The following is an 18,812-nucleotide window of genomic DNA, read 5'->3' on the forward strand; positions in this document are numbered from 1 at the left end:
CATTTGCAAGTTACACACAACCTATAAGTGGGTTTATGTAACTGTCAACTGCTTGGACAGCTTGTTGCTGTTAGTCATTAACAGAGCAAAAAACTTTGCACAAAATGAAAATCTTCAGCCACTCCAAGTCAAAGAAGATGAATTTGGATCCTCTATCTTAGTTTTTCATCTTCATTGGCTATTGAGTGTGTTTGCGTGATTGAGCTCAACACACACTAGACTTTAAGAAATATCTTTTATTAAAAATAAATCTTTCACAGTGCATGGCAAACAGATGCAGGCATAAAAAGGGTCAAAAATGGCATGTCCTATGCTGAAGTCGATCCAGAACTGAGAAAGTTTCCTATGTATTTATACCTCACTATGGATTGTTAATACTGTAGTGACAGACACAGTTACATGACAGCTCGCAGTCTTGAGCTGTAAAAAAATCAGACAAAGTAAGAGAAAAGTGCAGAATAGTAGTGAATGACACCTGTGCATGAGTGGTAAATGGTATAAAAAAGGAAAAGGATTTTGAATCTACAGTACGTTTAGTCACATGTACAAACAACACTATGATCTACCAGCTGACATACAAGGTCCTGAAGAAATAACACATCAACTCTGTACAGTTAAAAGTTACAGTATCGAAGGTGAGAGATGGCAGTTACCAGTTACACTACTAACTCACATTTGAGCTAACTCAAAATTCAGCTACATCAAATCTGACAATATACAGTAACTACAATAAACCTCAGTCTATGTTTCACTTCTTTTTTTCAACAGTTCGAAAACTATAATGCTATTGTCATCACTATTTAAGTTGAAACCAGTATTTTGAGGAATCAGTACGAGAGTGTTGGTTACAAAAATGTTATTTTTACATAATGGAACTAATAGTGGTTGTCACGCTTTTATAGTAAATTTGTGCAAAAACTGAAAAATCCAAAAGAACAATGGCAATCAGCAGCCTAAGCAGTAGTAATCGACTTTTTGAATAATACCTAACACCTCCTATGTAGCTGGGCAATGTCTTACAGATGAAATAACACTGTCAGTAGGTTGTTACTACACCAAAGATGTGTTAAATTCAAGTTGATTCAGTCAAATTAGTTAAATGTGATGGCCATCATACATTTTCTACAAAAATGGAACAATTTCTTCAACTAATGTGTGTATTTTTCTCCTCATGGCCACAGATGTCCCCTGAAGAGTAGACATATGCCATAAATACCCTTCACACTAAAAAGGCACAGTTTTTCTTTGAATTACTTCCATCAAACCCAGTACTGGTTGTCTTTAAGAGATGGAGCAGGGGACCTAGAGCCCTCAGAGGTCTTGAAACCTGCAGTAATATTTTCTCTTTCATTATTGTTACCACCTCTGATATTCCCATCAGCTCCATCAGCTTCAAATGGCCCCCAGAAGGTCATCCCTGGGGCCAGACTCCTCCTCCTGGAACTTATGGATACCTTCGGTGAGGTAGGGCAGCTTGCAGGGCCAAGCGGGGTGACCACCACGGATGGCATCGCCATGCTCCGCTCTGGCTGGCCCAGGTAAGGGCTGCGCTCGGCAGGTAATGTCACCGCAGCGAGCTCCTGGATGAGCCGCAGCCGCTGCTTCTCCTTGCGGTGGCGGAACACCAGGATCAAAACCATGAGAATAATGATGAGGAGCAAACAGGCCAGCAGCGGCAGGATAATGAGGAGGGGGTCGGAGGCTGGACGAGGGAGGACCTCGACGTGAACCGGGTGGATGTCAGGAGGGTTCACAGGACCGTGTTTGTCTGAGAAAGGAGGAGGGTGGGGTTGCAAAGGATGACTGTGACCCCCTCCAGCTCCCTCTGCACCGCTCCCTGATCTTCCTCCATGACTCCCACCGCGTGTGTGGTTCCCCCAGCGGCCGTGAGGCCTCAACTTATGTTGTGTTCTATTGTGTGTTTTAGGTGACAAAATGTGGGGGGGCAAACCCATCTCACCTCCGCCGTGCGTTGTGGATCCCCCTCGTCCACCTCCTCTTCCTCCTCCAGTAGTAGTCTTGTTATGTGTGGGCAGACGGGTTGTGGTGTGTTCGCGACTTGCACCATCTGCTTTATTTAAGCCAGTCGGACCATGATGCATCTGGTGGTGGGGTAAGATGGTGAAGTGAAGCTCACCCTTTGCTGGTTGGACGTTTCCAGCCTTCACCAGGAAGATGAAAGAATCATTGAGAGGTCTGGCCGGAGTGTGGCCTTGAGCTGTTGTGAGAGCCGATTTGTTGTCATTGAGCTGGTTGTCGCTGTCACTGAGAGTCTCCTCGATGGCGACTCGGCCTTGAACCACATCTCTGAATGTAAATGACTTCAGGACCTCTGATGCTCGGTTAGGGTCATAAGTCATCTATATATATATATATATATATATACAGGAACAGACACACAGCAGAGGAGAGATTTATGGCATGCTTTGAAAAAATGTTTGGCAGGAATGGATATGAGCTGAAAAATGCAAAAACACCAGCATATTCCTTTAAACTTTATCAAAAGGTTACAATCAGCAGCTTTACCTTGACTAGTTTTCCATGTTTCGGTGGAGACAGAACCTCAAAGACCGGGTCGACTCGGCTGAGTCTCGCCAGCTCAGAAGCATCAATCATGGCTTTCCCCAGTTTCACAGCGATACCACTGGGCACTCTGACCGGCTCCCTCAGGTAGACCAGAGGCCGCACAGTTACGTTCACTGTCTGTGCCGTCACATTTCCATAATCAACCCCCGGCGAAGAGGCTGACACAGAGATTTGGAAGATGTCTTCTGATTCGCTGAGATCAGTCATGTGATAGACAACACGACCAGACTGCAGGTCCTCGTGGCGGAAGGTCATGACCTCCTGGTCGTTAATAGCGATGCGTCCGTGGCGGGGGTGTGTGGCGACCATGTAGATGATGTTGGCCTTGCTGCGACCGTTGGTCTGAGCTGCCAGCTGATTGGTTGTCAGGACCACAGCGGTCTTGCCTTGAACCAACGACAAGCCAGTGTTGTTCACCAGGGAAACAGAAGGCTTAATCACCTCTAAACTAAACAGTTTGTAGAGGGGACGGTGATGACCGTCGGTTACATTGAAGTAGAAAACTCCTGTCAAGGGCTCACCCTGATGGAGGGAACACAGGGTGGAAGGATGACAGAAACAGAGTAGAAATGGAATGAACACATGAATGACTTGCTAATGAATATCAGATTATCTCAAGGAGCTTTAAAATCTCTGCAAATTGATTTTTACACCACATAAAAATGAATGGAAAACAATGGCTGCCTGAAAGTCAAGAAAAACTTTAAGTATGTATATATATGTCACTTTTTTAAGACAAGGCTATAATTTTGTAGCTTAAACTCCAGTGACCAATGATGTACTATGATGAACTAAGAAAAAGTGGATTTTAAAGGTCATATATGTAGGATTTGGACATGCTTGTCTTTGGCTTTCTCTATAAACACCAAACCAGTCTCTGTGATGCAGAGTTACTTTTCACCTGTTGTATAAAGTGCAGCCGGCCGTGGTTGACATCATACTGGGTGAAAGAGGTCACCGGCTCAGGTCTTTCCCCCAGCATCAGGTAGCCGTTGTTGGGCTTACTGATCACAAGGTAGTGCAGCTCCTCTGGAGGGGTGTCATGATCTTCAACCTGTGCATGTAGATAGTCAAGGATTATGTTTTATAAGACTATTTAATATACAAAATGAAACACAAAACAAAAAAAAACAAAAACAATTTTGGCTGTGAGAATTGAGATAAAGCACTCACCTGCAGACTGTCTGGGCCAAGTACAACTCTCTCCCCGACCACCACCTTCATGCTCCGGGCTCTGCTCCTGATGAGTGGCGGCTGGTCGTTGACCGGCGTCACTGTGATGTTGAACATCTCTGTCACCGCCAGTCTGTCCTTGGCTCGGCGTCGAGAAGCTGTGTCTGCTGACGAGAAGGAGGATAGAGGGGGAATGGGGGAAGGGGAAGAGGAGGAATCGGAGGGAAAAGCAGACAAGGACGGTGAGGAGGAAGCGGATGAGAGATCCATGGGAGCCACCCAAGCCCGGAAGGTGAAGCTGTCGGTCGTTGTCTCAGAGTCGTCGTGGATGTATGTGATGCCAAACTTGTTCAGGGTGGTCTGTGAGAAACCTGGTTGGTCTCTGGAAAAGGATGAAAATTTTAAAGGGTCAGTCTGGATATTTTTTCCTAGAACATACACTGAGACAGAGAAATAAGCCCAGCACCTGGTGAGATTATGTCCTCGTATTGCCAGAGTTCCATGACGTGGCAGAGTAATCACACGGTACAGGATGTCGTGGTCTTTCCGGTGGTGCTGTGGAACCTTCCCCAGGAGATTAGAGGCATCGAGTTTAGACCTGTCAATAATAACCCTGCCTCCCTCTGCCACCACAGCACCTGAATGACAAGAGACAAACTGTTTGTATATTCTTCCTCGTGAAAGAGAAAGTAGAGTCAGTGTGACCAAGCTGGCTTTATCCTTTCAGAATTCATCCGGCTGTAGCTGGAGATTCCAAAAAGTTAACAGCGTTGAGTTGAAAAGCACCTGCGTTGTTCAGTAGTCTGGTCTTGTGTTGAGTGTTGTCATGATGTTCGTTGGCCTGGTAGGAGATTAAGATGGTGAAGGTGTGTGGAGGAAGGAAAGCAGGAGGAGAGGACACAGTGAAGGAGAAAGAGTCTGCAGCCGACCACCCCACTGACTCTGGCTTGTTCTGATCATACAAGATAACTCCATCATTCACCTGAGAGCAAGGGACAAGAAGAAATGAGGAGGGAGTGAGGAAAAAGTCTGCTTTTGGTGCAGAAAAGGACAGTTACCATCTGATTTTGTATTATATAAGCATCCTACCATGCTTTGTGTGAATGTGGAGATTTCACGTGTAGAGTTGTCCGGCATACGGCGGACCAGGCGGCCGAGTTTAGGAGGAGCAGTCAGTGCAAAGAGCACAGAGTGTTTTCTTCTGATATTGCTGACGTCATTGGTTACCACTTGAAGCTCCTGCACAGTGATTGGTGTCACAGAGCCTTTAAAGGTAACAAAGACACAGTGAGAGGAGGCAGTGAATGATCCTTAATTATCTGTGGTATCTGTGGACATCTCCATGCTTTTTGGTGAGTTTTTCTGAAAATTTCACAAACTTGGCCAAGTCAGAAACAAATACTTTGAGTTCTTTTGAGCTGTAACTGTGGGGCTTTTACAATGCCAGGACAAAGCTATGAGATGTATCAAGCCCTTGTGTGTTTGTGTGCAACATGACTGTGACCAACACAAATTTCATAAATTATATGTCTGTCATACACTGTAGGAATAGTATCACTTCTGTAACCTTCACCAGAAAGACTAGCCACTGATAAGTTTGTATGTTTGCAGGTTGGAACTGTTTTACTCTTGTGTGAGGTGGCACTATCAGCCTGGCACTGACTGGGCTAATCAGTCTCTGCAGGCAGAACGTAATACAGTGAGCTAAGGCTTAGACTAGTGATGCCACCCAGTGCCATTGTTATTTAACTGCAGTCCATTTGGAAAGCTTTCCTTTTCAGGTTTCATTTCATAAATTATCTGGAGGAGTGAGATTAAGAAACAAACAATGCATTTTGATCTATAATCCAAGTACAGAGATTTGAATTGATTTTACTGTGGCTGAGTGAGCCGTTGTACCTGGGTAGACCTCCATTGGATGGTTTCTCTGCAGAGTGAGGACCAGAGAGTGGGCAGTCGTGCTGAAGATCTGACGGGGGGCAAAGTTAACGCCATCGTTCACCTGGAAGTGAAAACCACCTGACAACGCACCTACACAAGAAGAGAGCCAACAAAGGCCACGTCCATCTTTTTAATCCAGACTCATCTTTTACCTTAGAGGTCCATAAAAACTAGAAATTACAGTACAAGATAAGTTAATGTGCACTATGCTCTACTATACGACTATACTATACTTCATTAAAAAAATAACTAATCAGCACAACATCTGCTTTGCTCACCACTGTGCACAAACACCAGCTGTCCACTTTGTATGTGACTCTGGGTGAAGTTCAGGATGTGTCTGGAGGGGGCACTCTTCAGAGCCAGGTGGCCATTGCTGGGTGGTGTGACGACGAAACTCAAGCCCCTCAGGACGGAGTGTCAGAGTCCTCTGCACTAAGATCATTTGTTGTGATTTCTGTCACCGAACCCACCCACACCTGAGGAAACAAGAGGAAAGATGGAAGAAAAGGACTCTAAAATTTAGGTATTAAAAGAATCTTAATGCATTTGAACAAAAATGCTTTTAACAAAAATGCTCATTTGCTTTCTTGCAGAGAGTCAGATGAGAACACCCTAAATATAAAGCTATAGCCAGGAGATGGTTAGCTTAGCTTAGCATAAAGACTGGAAGAAGGTGGGGACTGCCTTACTCAAAGTAAAAAAAAAAAAAAAAAAAAAAAAAAAAAATTGATCATAAGTTCCTCTCCACTTCCCACCTTCAGACCCCGGTTGGCTGTGACGACAGGAGTCTCATCATTGACCGGTGTGATACGGATGTGAACGGTGCAGGGTAAACTGTGCTTCCTGATTTCTGTCTGATTGGCCACGATGGTGAAGTTGTCTCTCTGTGTGTCGCTGCCATCGTGGATATATGAGATATACTCACGTTCCACCTGGAAACAAATGTTTGAGAAATGGTGGAGAAGATTCACGTACAGATTGATTCTAACATGGCCCTATATATCGTCATATAAACAATGATCTCTTGTGTGTCATTAAATCCAGTTGGTGATATTTGAAATATTAATATGATGTACAGTGTGCTTGTGTGCTTAAGTCAAACCTCTGTGTGTGTGAAAGCAGTGATGGGCATCCCTGGTATCCGGCTGTGCTCCAAGTGTCCGTTTCGCGGTGGAATGATGACTTGATACAGGAAGTTCATGCCCGAGAAGTGATGATTGGCGACCTTGATGATGTCAGGGGTCAGCGGCAGGGACGACCCTTCATCAAGGGTCAAGTCAGACACCTGCAGAATCAACCAACAGAAGAAAGTACTGTCTGACTGTTTTTCTCAACTAACTGATAAATCAAAATTCAATTGTTGCTTTTGTAGGGGTTCATCAACATCTAGAGACACATGCCGTACCTGTAGTGGCAGCAGGATAGGAATGATATCGATCTCCAGCCTGATAGGTCCGACCTTTGTGACCCCATTGGTTGCCTCCAATAGAACAGAGTCGTTGGTGCTTCCTGCGGCCCGCTGATGGTAGACGATCAATCCCTGGTTCAGGTTGTCCTGGGTGAAGGAGGCTGTCTGCTCTCTGATGCCCTGCAGGAATGAACAGAGAGGGCAAACCCATCAAATGCTATTTCTGTGTGAATCGTTTGACCCTGAAATGCTCAAGTACAAGGCTCACTTGTATCACCCAGCTCTGTGTTGCCCTTAGCTCTGTAGGGCTTTGATCTAGGTCTGTGATCTCATTAACCTGGTTTCCACTGTCAGTGTGTAGCTGGCAAAAGAAAACTGATAAACCAACAGTTAGCTGTAAAGTTGGCTGTACCTGATACAGGTACTGCGGTTCTCCATCGTCACTGATGGGGGAGATCCTCTGAAGAAAGCCCAGAGTGGGAGGATTTTGAACAGTAAAAATTATCTCTGATGGCTGGCTGTCTTCATGGACCACCTGGTTAAAAGAAAACATAAGTACATATTTGCAAATACTATTGAGATATGCCAGGTTTATTATTACAGGACTCAAGATGATACATTATGTACAGTAGATGATGGAGGACAAAGCCTAGATATCTCACAATCTATTTCAGTAAATGATGAGAGAGTCTAATGTAGTGTTATGTTTATTGACTTGCCTCTAAATGTTCCCTACTTATAGAGGCATTCTGTCCCTCCGCCACCACCACTGGACGATTACTTATGACTGTTGGCGGCCTCTGATGACTCTCCAAATAGATTTTCACCAGCACTCCGATGTCCAGATGCACTTCCCTCCTCCCTCTGTCCGGTCGCCTCTCTGTGCTCTCCTCCCTCGCTCTGGCTGTCACATTGAACCCATCTGACAATTCATGGCTGCCATCGTGATGATATGCCAGGCGTCCTGCCACCAGATCCCGCTGGGTGAATATTGAAATTGCATCTGCTTCTTTCACCGTGTCATGATCCCCGTCATCGAAGCAGAGGACACCATGCTTAGGTGGCAGGAAGACCTCGAATGTCACTTCCTGTGGGTCTCGGATGTCAAGGTTACTGAAGATGCTGAGGTTAGCGGAGGTCAGGGTTGTGAACCCACCTCGCTGGACCATGATGCCTGTGTTGTTCTCCACCTGCAGATAAGGATCCTGGGCCATCACCTGTAATAGCCACACAACAGAGTCAGAAATAAACAGCAGTAAATTACAGTGATGCTGATGGGGTTTACAAACTCATAAAATATGTTAAGGTATGAAAACATTATAATCACCTCCAGTAGTGTGGAAACATAATGTTTCCCATCTGATACAAAAAGCACAAAGCGTCCAAAACTCACTCCTCTGTGGAGAAACAACACCTTTTTCTGAGAGGAGAGAAAAAAGGATGATGACAGGAGTGGAAAAAGCATTGAAAAATAAAATTACAATTGCCAGTATTAAATCTAAATAAATCTAGTGTGGAAAATGCCAAAATTAAAAAAAAAAATCAAATGAAGAAAAAGAAAATACACATAATAATGTCTTCATATATAAATTGTGCTGACCTGCTTGAGGTCCCGTTGTGTGAACTCATACAGCCTGTGACTGGGATTGCTGGCCAGCACCAGCTCTCCCATGGGGATCCCCCTCCTTGTGTACACCAACCAGCTGTCTTCGAAATCAGAATCATCGTCCCGGAAGCGAAGGTCATTCAGCGTCACCAACCTCTGGCCATCGCGAGCTACGTGGAAAACTTTATCAATGACCCTGACAGGTCTCTGATCATTGACAAGCTGCACAGAAATATTAAAGGTGTGTTCGGCCGTGTTTCTATCCTCCTTCTTGCCAGTGTGTTTATGCGGTTTATAAACCATGATTTGAAATGTAAAAGAGTCCTGCTTTGTCTCACTGTCATCGTGAACGTACATGATCCTCTCCTCCGTGATATCCTGATTTGTAAAGATCGCAATGTTGTCGTTAATGGACGTTGAGTTGGAGAGATTGACCTTTCTTATCTGGCCATACTTGGGGCTCACCATGATACTATACTGGACCTCCCGGTTACTAGCCGTGTGAGTGAACAGGATGTCTTTGGTAATGACTTTACTCCCTCCTTCCAGTACTGAAAGGCCTTTGTTAACAACAGTGATGGCTGTTGACTCGGATTTGATGTTGATTCTGAAATCGTAACTTGTTGAGTTGGCGTGTGATGAAAAGACCTGAAAGCTGAACGTGTCTCTTGTGTCATCCTGTAGCCTGCTGAGCAGCTCGTACTTCAGCAGACCATCTGTGATATTCTTCTGGCTGAAGTTTGAGTTCTTTTGTATGACTTTGCTGTCGAGGAATAGCCGACCTTTCTTTGGTACTGTAAGGAGCCTGAAGTGGAGATTGCTCTCATTTAGTTTGACACCCTTTGAAACTACGTGGAGGTCCTCAGGAGTGACAACAGCTGACTGAACACCATTGACCTCCATCTTGCTTCGTGTGACTTTGAAGTGGATCCAGCGTACCACAATGGGGAAAATAACCTCTTCAGTAACTAGGGAACTGATACTGATTTTACATTTGAACTGATCGGTGATGTTGCTCTGAGCCTGAAGGCCACGGTACGTGCTGAGGTATCGGATCCGTTCTTTTTCTAGAAGTTTCTGAGAGAACGAGGTTGTCAGTTTCCAGTCTCCACTTGAGTGCAACCGCTGGAGGTCACCATACTGTGGCAACTCTGTCACATCATATCGGATTTCTGCCGCTTGATCAGCCACATTTACTTGTACTGCAAGATGACTGGTGGTGATGATGGAAGCCTCGCCTTGGTCCACCTCTAATCCTGTGTTATTCATCAGTTTGTGTTCGAGTGCCACTGCCATGATCCGCAAAACTACTGTGTTGCTTAACTGCAGAAAGAGGGACCAAGGAAATGTCAGAGGTGAGGTGGAAGATGAATGAATTGGAAGAACAAAAAGATGAGGAAAAACAACAGATAAGGTTAGAAAAGTGTGAGAAGGGAAAACAAGAGAGGATATGAGACAATTAAGCAGAAGTAACCGGAGGATTATTTTTTTTTAATAAGCCATATATTTCCATTAATCAAGATTTTGTCACTGTTAGTCTACTGCTATAACTAGTGAAATGGCAACAGTTAACTGCAAGGCTTCATTGGTTTATTTAATTTTGGGAAAGCTACTACATTACTTACCTTCTGCCCATCGCTGACCCTGAGTGGCAGCCTGGATGTGGAGACCCCAGTGTGGACAAAGTAGATCTTACCTTCCTCCAGATCTTGTAGGGAGAACAAGTTAATGGCCCTGGAAGATAAATGTAACCTTGTTAACTTCCATGGTCTCTTCTGGAGTTTTTCTCCCTACTCTCTGTTTGTCTGACACTGCAAAAGAAGATACTGGAGGTCAGGTCTGGCCACACAACACCACACTGGTCTCACTAATTATTGTGATATCAAAGAATGGTCAGTTATAGTTTCTAGCAAGGTATAAATGTATATACACAGTTGTTACAGAGAGCCATAGTCAATGACTAGCTTTTGTTCCACCAGCCTTGATTTTAGATTAAGATTGTTTCACCTATATTAACACTGTATTACTGTAACACATAACATTTAACAGCCTCAGTTTCAGTGAAACTTTGTTCAGAACCTTTTTCGGGTATCTCTTGGTTTCCATCCTCATTCTTACATATATAGTTCCTCTTCTTATATATATAGCTACCTCCCCAATAGACCTCAGTGACTGATTGTAAGAAGATTTGTGAGGCACTGTAAAGCCTCACAAGGTATAGCACCAACCTGCTGGGGTAATCCTGGTGCTCAAGGTGTCCAGCCTCAGTGTTGAGGTTTGCAAGGGAGCTGAACACCAGCTCTGCAGGATTGCTGTCAGGGTCTGACACTCTCAGCACATCTGTAGTCAGCTGGGGACATTGTGGCTGTATTAGCATTTTCACTTTCTTACACTTAATTAACCTAGATACTCACACCACCCAGCCATTTGGCTGTGCCTACCTGTCGTTTGGATTTCTCCAGCAAAGTAAAAAGGTTTCCCTCTGGGAGGCTGAGCACAGGCGCATCATTAACAGGACTGATGCTGATATCGAACCGGTGCAGACGGTTGCCCTTCAGAAACACAGGAAGCTCCTTCTTATTGCTGGAGAAGACTGAAAACATGAAGAAGTCATTCTGGTCCTCTGACCCACTGTGAACGTACATCACCCGGCCCTGCCACAGGTCGAGCATGCTGAAAGTCCGATCCTTCTCGTCGCTTCCTATTGTGATGATCCTCTCTTGCCCCATGTCCAGCAACCCATCAGGGTCTGGACTGAGGTCCAGCCGGAGCTGGCCATGAACAGGCTGCTCCTCAATGCGGAACATTAACTGGGCAGGATGGATGCCCAGCTTACGAAAATCCAGATTCACCTGGAAGGGAGTGCAAATAGAAACAGATTTATACTACATAACTCCAGCTTGTTTTTACTATTATGTGTAAAAAATCTGTCCAATAAATAAAGTAAAAACTAGAAGAACAGATTGTCAGGAGTCAAAAAGTCCTACCTTCATGTGTTTGGGCTCCAGTGGCGCCCGGCCTCCTTCTGCTACCTCTAGCTTTCTCAGAAACAAAAAGTTAGGGTTCTTCTTATTTTTGATAATTGGTTGAGGAGAGATTGTAACATCAAACTCAGGACTGCCTGTTGGTCTGGTTGTGGCCACCATCACAAGGGCTTGCCCTGTCCTACAGCCCACAGTGATGTCTTTGGTGATGACAGCATGAGGGAGGCCCATTCTTTGACTGTTCACCCTAATTTCTCGGAGGCAGCCTTTAAAGGAGCCTCCTCCTCCTCCTGACAAGGCAGAGAGCAACCCAGCCAGCCGTGCCTCTTCCCGAGCTTCTTCGTCCAGCCCTCCCAGGAGGAGAGGCCCTTTTAGCTGGATGACTTGGAGCTCCTTACTCAGGTCTGCCTTGATTAACTCCTTGTCTACCTTCAACTGGATGCTGTAGGGTAGCAGGTGCAGCTGGATGGGGTACCAGGTGTAGTTACTGTAGACTTGTGTCAGAGAACGGAGCTCAGTTTTAATTCCCTCTCCATTTCCTATTGTTGCTACCAGATGACCATCTATGATCTCTATGGCAACAAACTCTCCCTGGTTTCCAGAGCTATACAGAACCACACCATCTTTGTCTTTTGCAGAGGGGTGAAGTTCACATTCAAAAACTCCCTCCTGTGGCACCTCCCATGGTGGGAGTGAGATGAAGGCTTTGGAGCTGAAAAAACTGACAGGATCTTCTTCTGTCGCAGAAAACTGCGGACTGCAGCCCATAGATACCTCGTGGACGCTCTTGTACCCAGAATACGGCCTTAGGCTGGACAGCAGGTTATGTTCATTAAACACAACTTCATCCACACAACCTCTAAAACCGGTAATGTTGAGAAGGTACGGGCGGTTCAGACCAGCTGCTCCACCAACAAAGAGACCGTCCTCCACTCTGAGTTCGAGATCTGGTCCTGGCATACGGAGGCTGGTGTGGGAATTTCGGTCCACAGTCATGGTGACATTATGGCGGTTGTGGGTCAGCTCCATAGAGTGCCATCCCAGGTCACTAAGGTGGATGCCCTTCTCTGAGCGTAGTGAACGTTCACCTGAGCCCAGGTCTAGACGCACCTAAGGGATGAAGGAGGAGGCGAAGAGGGAATAAAAGGTAACAACCAAGGCACATGAAATCAAAATTTTCTGTTACAAACTGTAATTTGTAAGACAAAAAAGGCAAACCACATAGAACAGACATTACATAGTGATTAAATATTGAGTGTGGAAATTTTAATATATAATCAAAGGGGGTGTTAAATGTCAAATACAGAATTATTCCACAAAGAAATATATAACTAGACTCTTTCATGAGTAACTCCCTTGCCTTGTACTTGGAGCTTTTATTAAACTATTGTGGTCTCCTCTCTTAACCTGGTCATGAAGGAACTTGTTCTGAAATGAAGCCAGTGCCAAAGGGTTTTTTTTTTTTCTCTGCGAGCAATCTGACACCAAGCTGAGTGCATTGAGTCTCCTCTCAGGCTCTCCTCAGGATAGTAAATGCCAATATATATGAGCTCAAATGGCCCAAGGGACAAATATTTGCTCTTGTTTTGAAGGTGTGAGGCATCTTTATGTGAGATCCTCTAGAAAGGATTCACTTTGATCTGTAGCCACATTCCAAAAAGCCAAATGGTGTTTGCCTTGCCAAAACATAAATTGATACATTCCTCTCATAATATCTGTGGCCTTTAAAATCAACATTTACCATATTTGTCTTTCTTCCATCCATGAATAAATTCCTGGCAGACACTTTTGACAAGTTTGCTACTACCCTGATATATGTTGTAGCTTACCTGCACACGCCCAGAGATCAGCTCCAGCAGCAAGAAGTCTCTCGGCCCTGCTGCCAAAAACAGCAGCCCAGCCTGACTGGAGGTTCGAAATCGGACATGAAGCACGGTCTGGACAGATGCCTCCACTGTCCGCAGGTGGATGTAGCCATCGCCATAGAATGAGACTGCAACAATGAAAAAGGAGACAGATGAGAAGTTGAGGCTGAAGTTGTGGCCAGCTTAAGTGGTTTGGCATAAAAGTGTAAGGAATTTTTTTATTGACTCATAACGTGTCTCTGGAGGAAAGAGTGTGATTGATGACTACCAATGTCAAAATTTCTGGCTTTCAGTAACCCAAAACAGTTGCATTCATATCCTGAAATCAGTGGGGGTTTACAATATCACCTGTGCTGATTCGGGGCATTCCCATGGCTTATTGACTGTGGATGCTGATTGCTGGTTCAAGTCATATTTTACTGTTGCATTTGCACTGGGAGAGTAGCTGTGGCTCAGGAGGTAGAGCAGGTCACCTACTGATCAAAAAAGGTCAGTGGTTTGATTCCCAGATTGCCCCTGATGGCGTCAGTGTGTGTGAGTGTGTATTAGTGTAGATCAAGCAGTGTGTGAATGGGTGAATGTGACCTATAGTGTAAAGCGATTTGAGTGATCAATATGACCACAAAAGTGCTATGCAGTCCATTTACCATGTTTGTCTTGTAGCCTAGTCAGAATCTTATTAATCTGGTTTGTAACACAGTCTCATTCCAGGCTTTCTTATAAATTATTATGAGGCTAAAAGAAATGCTGCCAGTGTTTTCCATGTTGACATTCACCCCTTATATATATATATATATATATTCTCAGCTATATATGATACAAAAATATCTACTGATATTGAAACTAACATTTGGTAAAATGCCAAAGACTATCCATTAATCTGTATTGATTGTTTTGTCAATGTGGTGTCTACTCTGCACTTTACACCTGCTATCTGAATTCAATTAATGACAACTAATGCACTCTGGAGTGGGTCATCCTGAAATGTTCTGATGCTAATTAGACTTCACTGTTGACCCAGATCACACAGATTGAACTTTTAGTTGTACTAACATTTCTCAATGGCCAAGCTGCTCTGCAAGTACATATCAAAGCACATGTAGCTCATATGAGGAACCCATGGTCCAAATATAAATTAAAAGGCATTTCATTTATAACATGGTATTCATGACATTCTACTTTCATGTCAGATATCAAATTATCCAGCTATCTGTCTTGTTTGAACTTGTGAGGCTATCTAGGTAAAGTTAAAACAAGACCGACAGTCTACAGTCATGTTAGTGGCACATGAAGCTGTACTCATTCACAACTCTTTCATATAAGACATATTAACATGCTCACAATGACATGCTGATGTTCATTAGATATAATGTTTACCATGGTCAACTTAGTTTAGTGTGTTAGCATGTTGGCATTTTCTAATTAGCATGAAGCAGACCTCATGGGAATATCACGGCCAAAAACCAAAGAGTAGGCTAAACTTAAATTTGGACCTGTTGATGGATGAAAAGTTGAGGGAACATGACTGCATGTCTGCACCATATGTCAGTTGGCACCAAAGTGGTTCTGACCAACCGTCTGTTTGAATTTAACATCCCTAGCTATACTGCTATCTGGCTACAAATGCATGAAGCATTTCACTACATTATATTTTTGCACAGTTAGGGTTTTATAAATATGTCTATATGTAATTGCAATGTATTTTTTACTTAGTAATGAGACCAGTGTACCCACTACTCGCATCTGTGAATGAAAAAAGTAAAGCAGTCTTTATTTTGATTGATTTGACCTACAAAACAGCAGTATTGGAGTACTCTGTCAAAAGACCCTGTCCCTTCATGGAAAATGTAACACACAGCGAATAGAGGTCAGGGAGATGTGTGTGTGGTTGGGGACGGGTTCGCTCTCTAAAAACTCTCTAAACCACTCTACAAACATATAGTACAGCAATGTGAACTGGCAGCGAGACTGAAAAGTATCTTACCCCAGTTAAAATAAAAACTGAAGCCAAGATACTAATAATACCTGCAACTGGTATAATTTGTCAGTCTAGTGTTAATAGTTTATTGTTTCATTGCCTTTAATTCCTACTTAAACTCTGGTTGGGAAATGTACTACCTGTTAAGTTTATTATAAAGGATTTTATTATGTGTTAAACAACTGGTCCCAAAGAGAAGTACTCTGTCAGCAGGCTGGCCCAGCATGCCGCTCTGCATAAAGCCTATAAGTCCACAGTGTAACCCATGTCTATCCATCTCTCTCTAATCTGCCTCTGTGATACCAGTGAACATTGGATTATTAGTAATCTTCCTACAGTCACAGACACACCTATGAATGCAGGTCTTCTATGCGCTCTCATGAACAGGTGTAAGGGAGATAATAGACACATGTGCAACTGTCTGAGGCAAATTTTCCTGTACAGGCAACAACTTTTCAGATGTAATTAAGTGTTGATTCCAGAATATGTAGAGGTTGGTTGAGAGGTAGTCCCCTCACAGAGTTGATACAGCTCTGGGGTGGAAGTGTTAAATGAATGTGTGGATCTAGAAACACAGGAAAATATTTCATTTTTGCACTCAAAGTTTTGCCAGAGTAACTCACTTTACATGAAACCATCACCAGAGTAAAAATATTGTATTGTGTACTACTACAGTCTAGGAGAGTACTTAGCGGTGTGACATCAGGTCAGGTAATCATGTCCCTTTATATAACTTAAGATACTGCAAGCATCCAATCAAAATATAATCCAGTATCCAGCAGTATATTGCCATATGTCTGCAGACAATATTAGACTGGATTAAATAATAAGCTGCCAACTGTCACAGACACATTTTAACTTAATCACAGATTGTACAAACAACAATACAGCATTTACTGTATCATTATCTCCAGTATAAAATCACTTACAGGGCTTCAATTTAACAACCACAGCTTGTGTGTGAATGTTAAATGTTCACTTAAATAGATTGTCACCAACAACCATTAAAAACTAAACTTTTACACACTTCTATGTGGGAGAATACGTTTTACAGTGTTAGCAGTTGTATTACAGCCATACAACAAATCATTAAACAATAATACTGTAGCAGACTTGTTCTGAGTTATGGCTTTGGAGTGATTCTCTCTCCTCTGCAGCACCTTACCTCCATAAACCTGTCCCATGGAAATCAGCAGGAGCAGAGACAGATGAGCCACAAAACTCCCCATTGTTAGTTAGGCCTTTATAATCTAACTTGCATTCAGTTAAGAGCAACATCTGGCTGCCTGACTACGCCATCCATTGTCCTTGCTGAACAGCACCGGGTCTACATGTCATTCCCACCACTGACAACTTTCAGGCGGCCTCTGCTTTGCTTTGCTGGCTTTGGATTACAGCCTTTAAAAAAATGTACCTGTGCCTGTGAGCTGGGAACAGTGAGGTAGAGCTCCACCCCTCTGATCCTCCCCTCACTGCTCACATACAGGAGAGCTGGCTGTTGTAGTGTTCAGTACCAAACATCAACACATGGGGGAAGTGTCACAACACGTTCAGAGACAGAGGGAGAGGAAAAAAGTGTTCAAGTGCTTCAGCAGACTGTGTGTGTATTTTTGTTCATAGAAAAACTGTGGCTAGATATCAGGTCTTTTTAGGAAGTTACTTAAGATACAGATGAGACTTATTTTAAAAAATAAAGTTGGGTAGTATATTCACCCTTAGTCTGACACATAAAAACCTTTCTGACTCTGTCTTGCGTTCAGAGAAACTCAGAATAAGCTGCTGTCACATATAAACGTCAAAATGAGCTGCACTGACAATAGACCATTGTTCAGTTCCCATTTTTCTTCCATAAATGTATGATCAATGTTTATTCCATTGTAGCCAAGTGAGATTAAGTGTGCTACAAACTACTAAAGTTTGCAACACCCTCAAAGATTTACTTTGGCCTTTTGCCTTTACTTAAGAATAGAGGCAGACAGGAAACATGGCAGAGAGTGAAGGGGCTGACATGCAACAAAAGTTCCCAGCGAGAATCGATCCAGGGATGTTGCAACTACATGGTATGCAGATAAAACTGCTATGTTAAATGGACACCCATAGAAGGCTTTTTTTGACATACACTCTGAGAAACAAGGGGACATAGTACTTTACACCTTGACCCCTCTCTCATAAGCAGAATCAATATTCAATAAGTGGTTTATGATACACTATAATGTAGTTGTAAGTGGGTTTAAGTGTTTATTAATGTATTTGCCAGCAACTTTAACTCCATCTGTGGGCATCCATAAGTGGAGGCAGCTGTATAAGCAGATGATCAATGACAATATAGTAAAAGAGTCACAACTAACAAATACTGCACATTAAAAAACATTTTAAATGCTTTTATATCTATGAACATGTATAAATTGCTTATAAATGCTAAATCAGGGGGCTGAAGTGCAGCATTGCTTGAAACAGTAACATAGTTTCATAGCTCAAAGAGCCAATGTGGCATCCTAGCTACAACAGTACAACTTCCTGCAAGCCAACCACTCTACAATTTATTGATGCTATATTTTCTCATTCAGGACTGTTTCTCGTAGATCATGCTTTATAAGGGAAAAGAGGCAAAGCAAATGAACGGAAAAGTCTCCTGCATGACCCATAACAGTAAAATTCTTGTTTACTCTCTAATCATTGCCTTTCTAAAATGGGTTGAGCATAGTACTCAGAGTGCTAACTTAACACTGAAACCACTTTCTTGAGGCTATATTGTTCCATTGTCATAGGAGATCTTTGCTTTTACCCACACAATATTAATTAAAGCTGTAGACTAAACATTTAAATAAAATTAGCCAAAAATCTCAGAGCACTGAGACAGGTCAAACAATCTGGCTGTTGACTGGGGAAAAGGACTGGCATAAATAGAGAGGAGCAAATGAGAAAAATTAGGAACAGGTGTGTAGGTAGGCAGAGACGTTCCAGTGATTAGGAATGGAAAACAGGTGAGCAGGTGGAGCTGGGAGCAGGAGGAAAGTCAGAGGACATCTGGTGGGCAGAAGGATTATAACAGGAAACAAAGGCAGAATGGCCAACATTAACAGGTCTGAGACAGAAATCATGACAGAATCCAAATTGTAGAAGCACATGAAAAAGCAACTTGGTTACAGTAACAACAGTGTCTGTAGTTACTTTCTACCCATTGGACTGAACTGGACTGAAAAGAAATGAACTGACTTGCAGAGATGGATACGAAAGAGAGAATGAGGGACAGAGGAAGAAAAAAACA

At 43.2% G+C, this 18,812-nt stretch overlaps 1 protein-coding gene across 1 annotated transcript in view; it reads right to left on the reverse strand.

Moving 5' to 3' along the window:
• Positions 1-234: 234 nt before the first annotated feature.
• LOC108886033 (chondroitin sulfate proteoglycan 4-like) overlaps positions 235-18,812 on the reverse strand; it is a 36,415-nt gene continuing 17,837 nt past the window's right edge. The window contains 22 exon segments of the mRNA XM_051072832.1: positions 235-2,360; positions 2,527-3,108; positions 3,488-3,640; positions 3,760-4,141; positions 4,226-4,397; positions 4,546-4,741; positions 4,849-5,024; positions 5,659-5,790; positions 5,979-6,108; positions 6,111-6,179; positions 6,459-6,635; positions 6,806-6,988; positions 7,109-7,291; positions 7,524-7,646; positions 7,831-8,328; positions 8,439-8,531; positions 8,712-10,040; positions 10,343-10,451; positions 10,946-11,067; positions 11,159-11,569; positions 11,705-12,811; positions 13,531-13,694. Coding sequence (XP_050928789.1) covers positions 1,260-2,360; positions 2,527-3,108; positions 3,488-3,640; positions 3,760-4,141; positions 4,226-4,397; positions 4,546-4,741; positions 4,849-5,024; positions 5,659-5,790; positions 5,979-6,108; positions 6,111-6,179; positions 6,459-6,635; positions 6,806-6,988; positions 7,109-7,291; positions 7,524-7,646; positions 7,831-8,328; positions 8,439-8,531; positions 8,712-10,040; positions 10,343-10,451; positions 10,946-11,067; positions 11,159-11,569; positions 11,705-12,730 — 7,347 coding nt within the window. The 5' untranslated portion in view covers positions 12,731-12,811; positions 13,531-13,694 and the 3' untranslated portion in view covers positions 235-1,259.

This window comes from Lates calcarifer, linkage group LG9 (assembly GCF_001640805.2).
Source record: "Lates calcarifer isolate ASB-BC8 linkage group LG9, TLL_Latcal_v3, whole genome shotgun sequence".
In the NCBI taxonomy this organism is placed as follows: domain Eukaryota; kingdom Metazoa; phylum Chordata; class Actinopteri; family Centropomidae; genus Lates; species Lates calcarifer.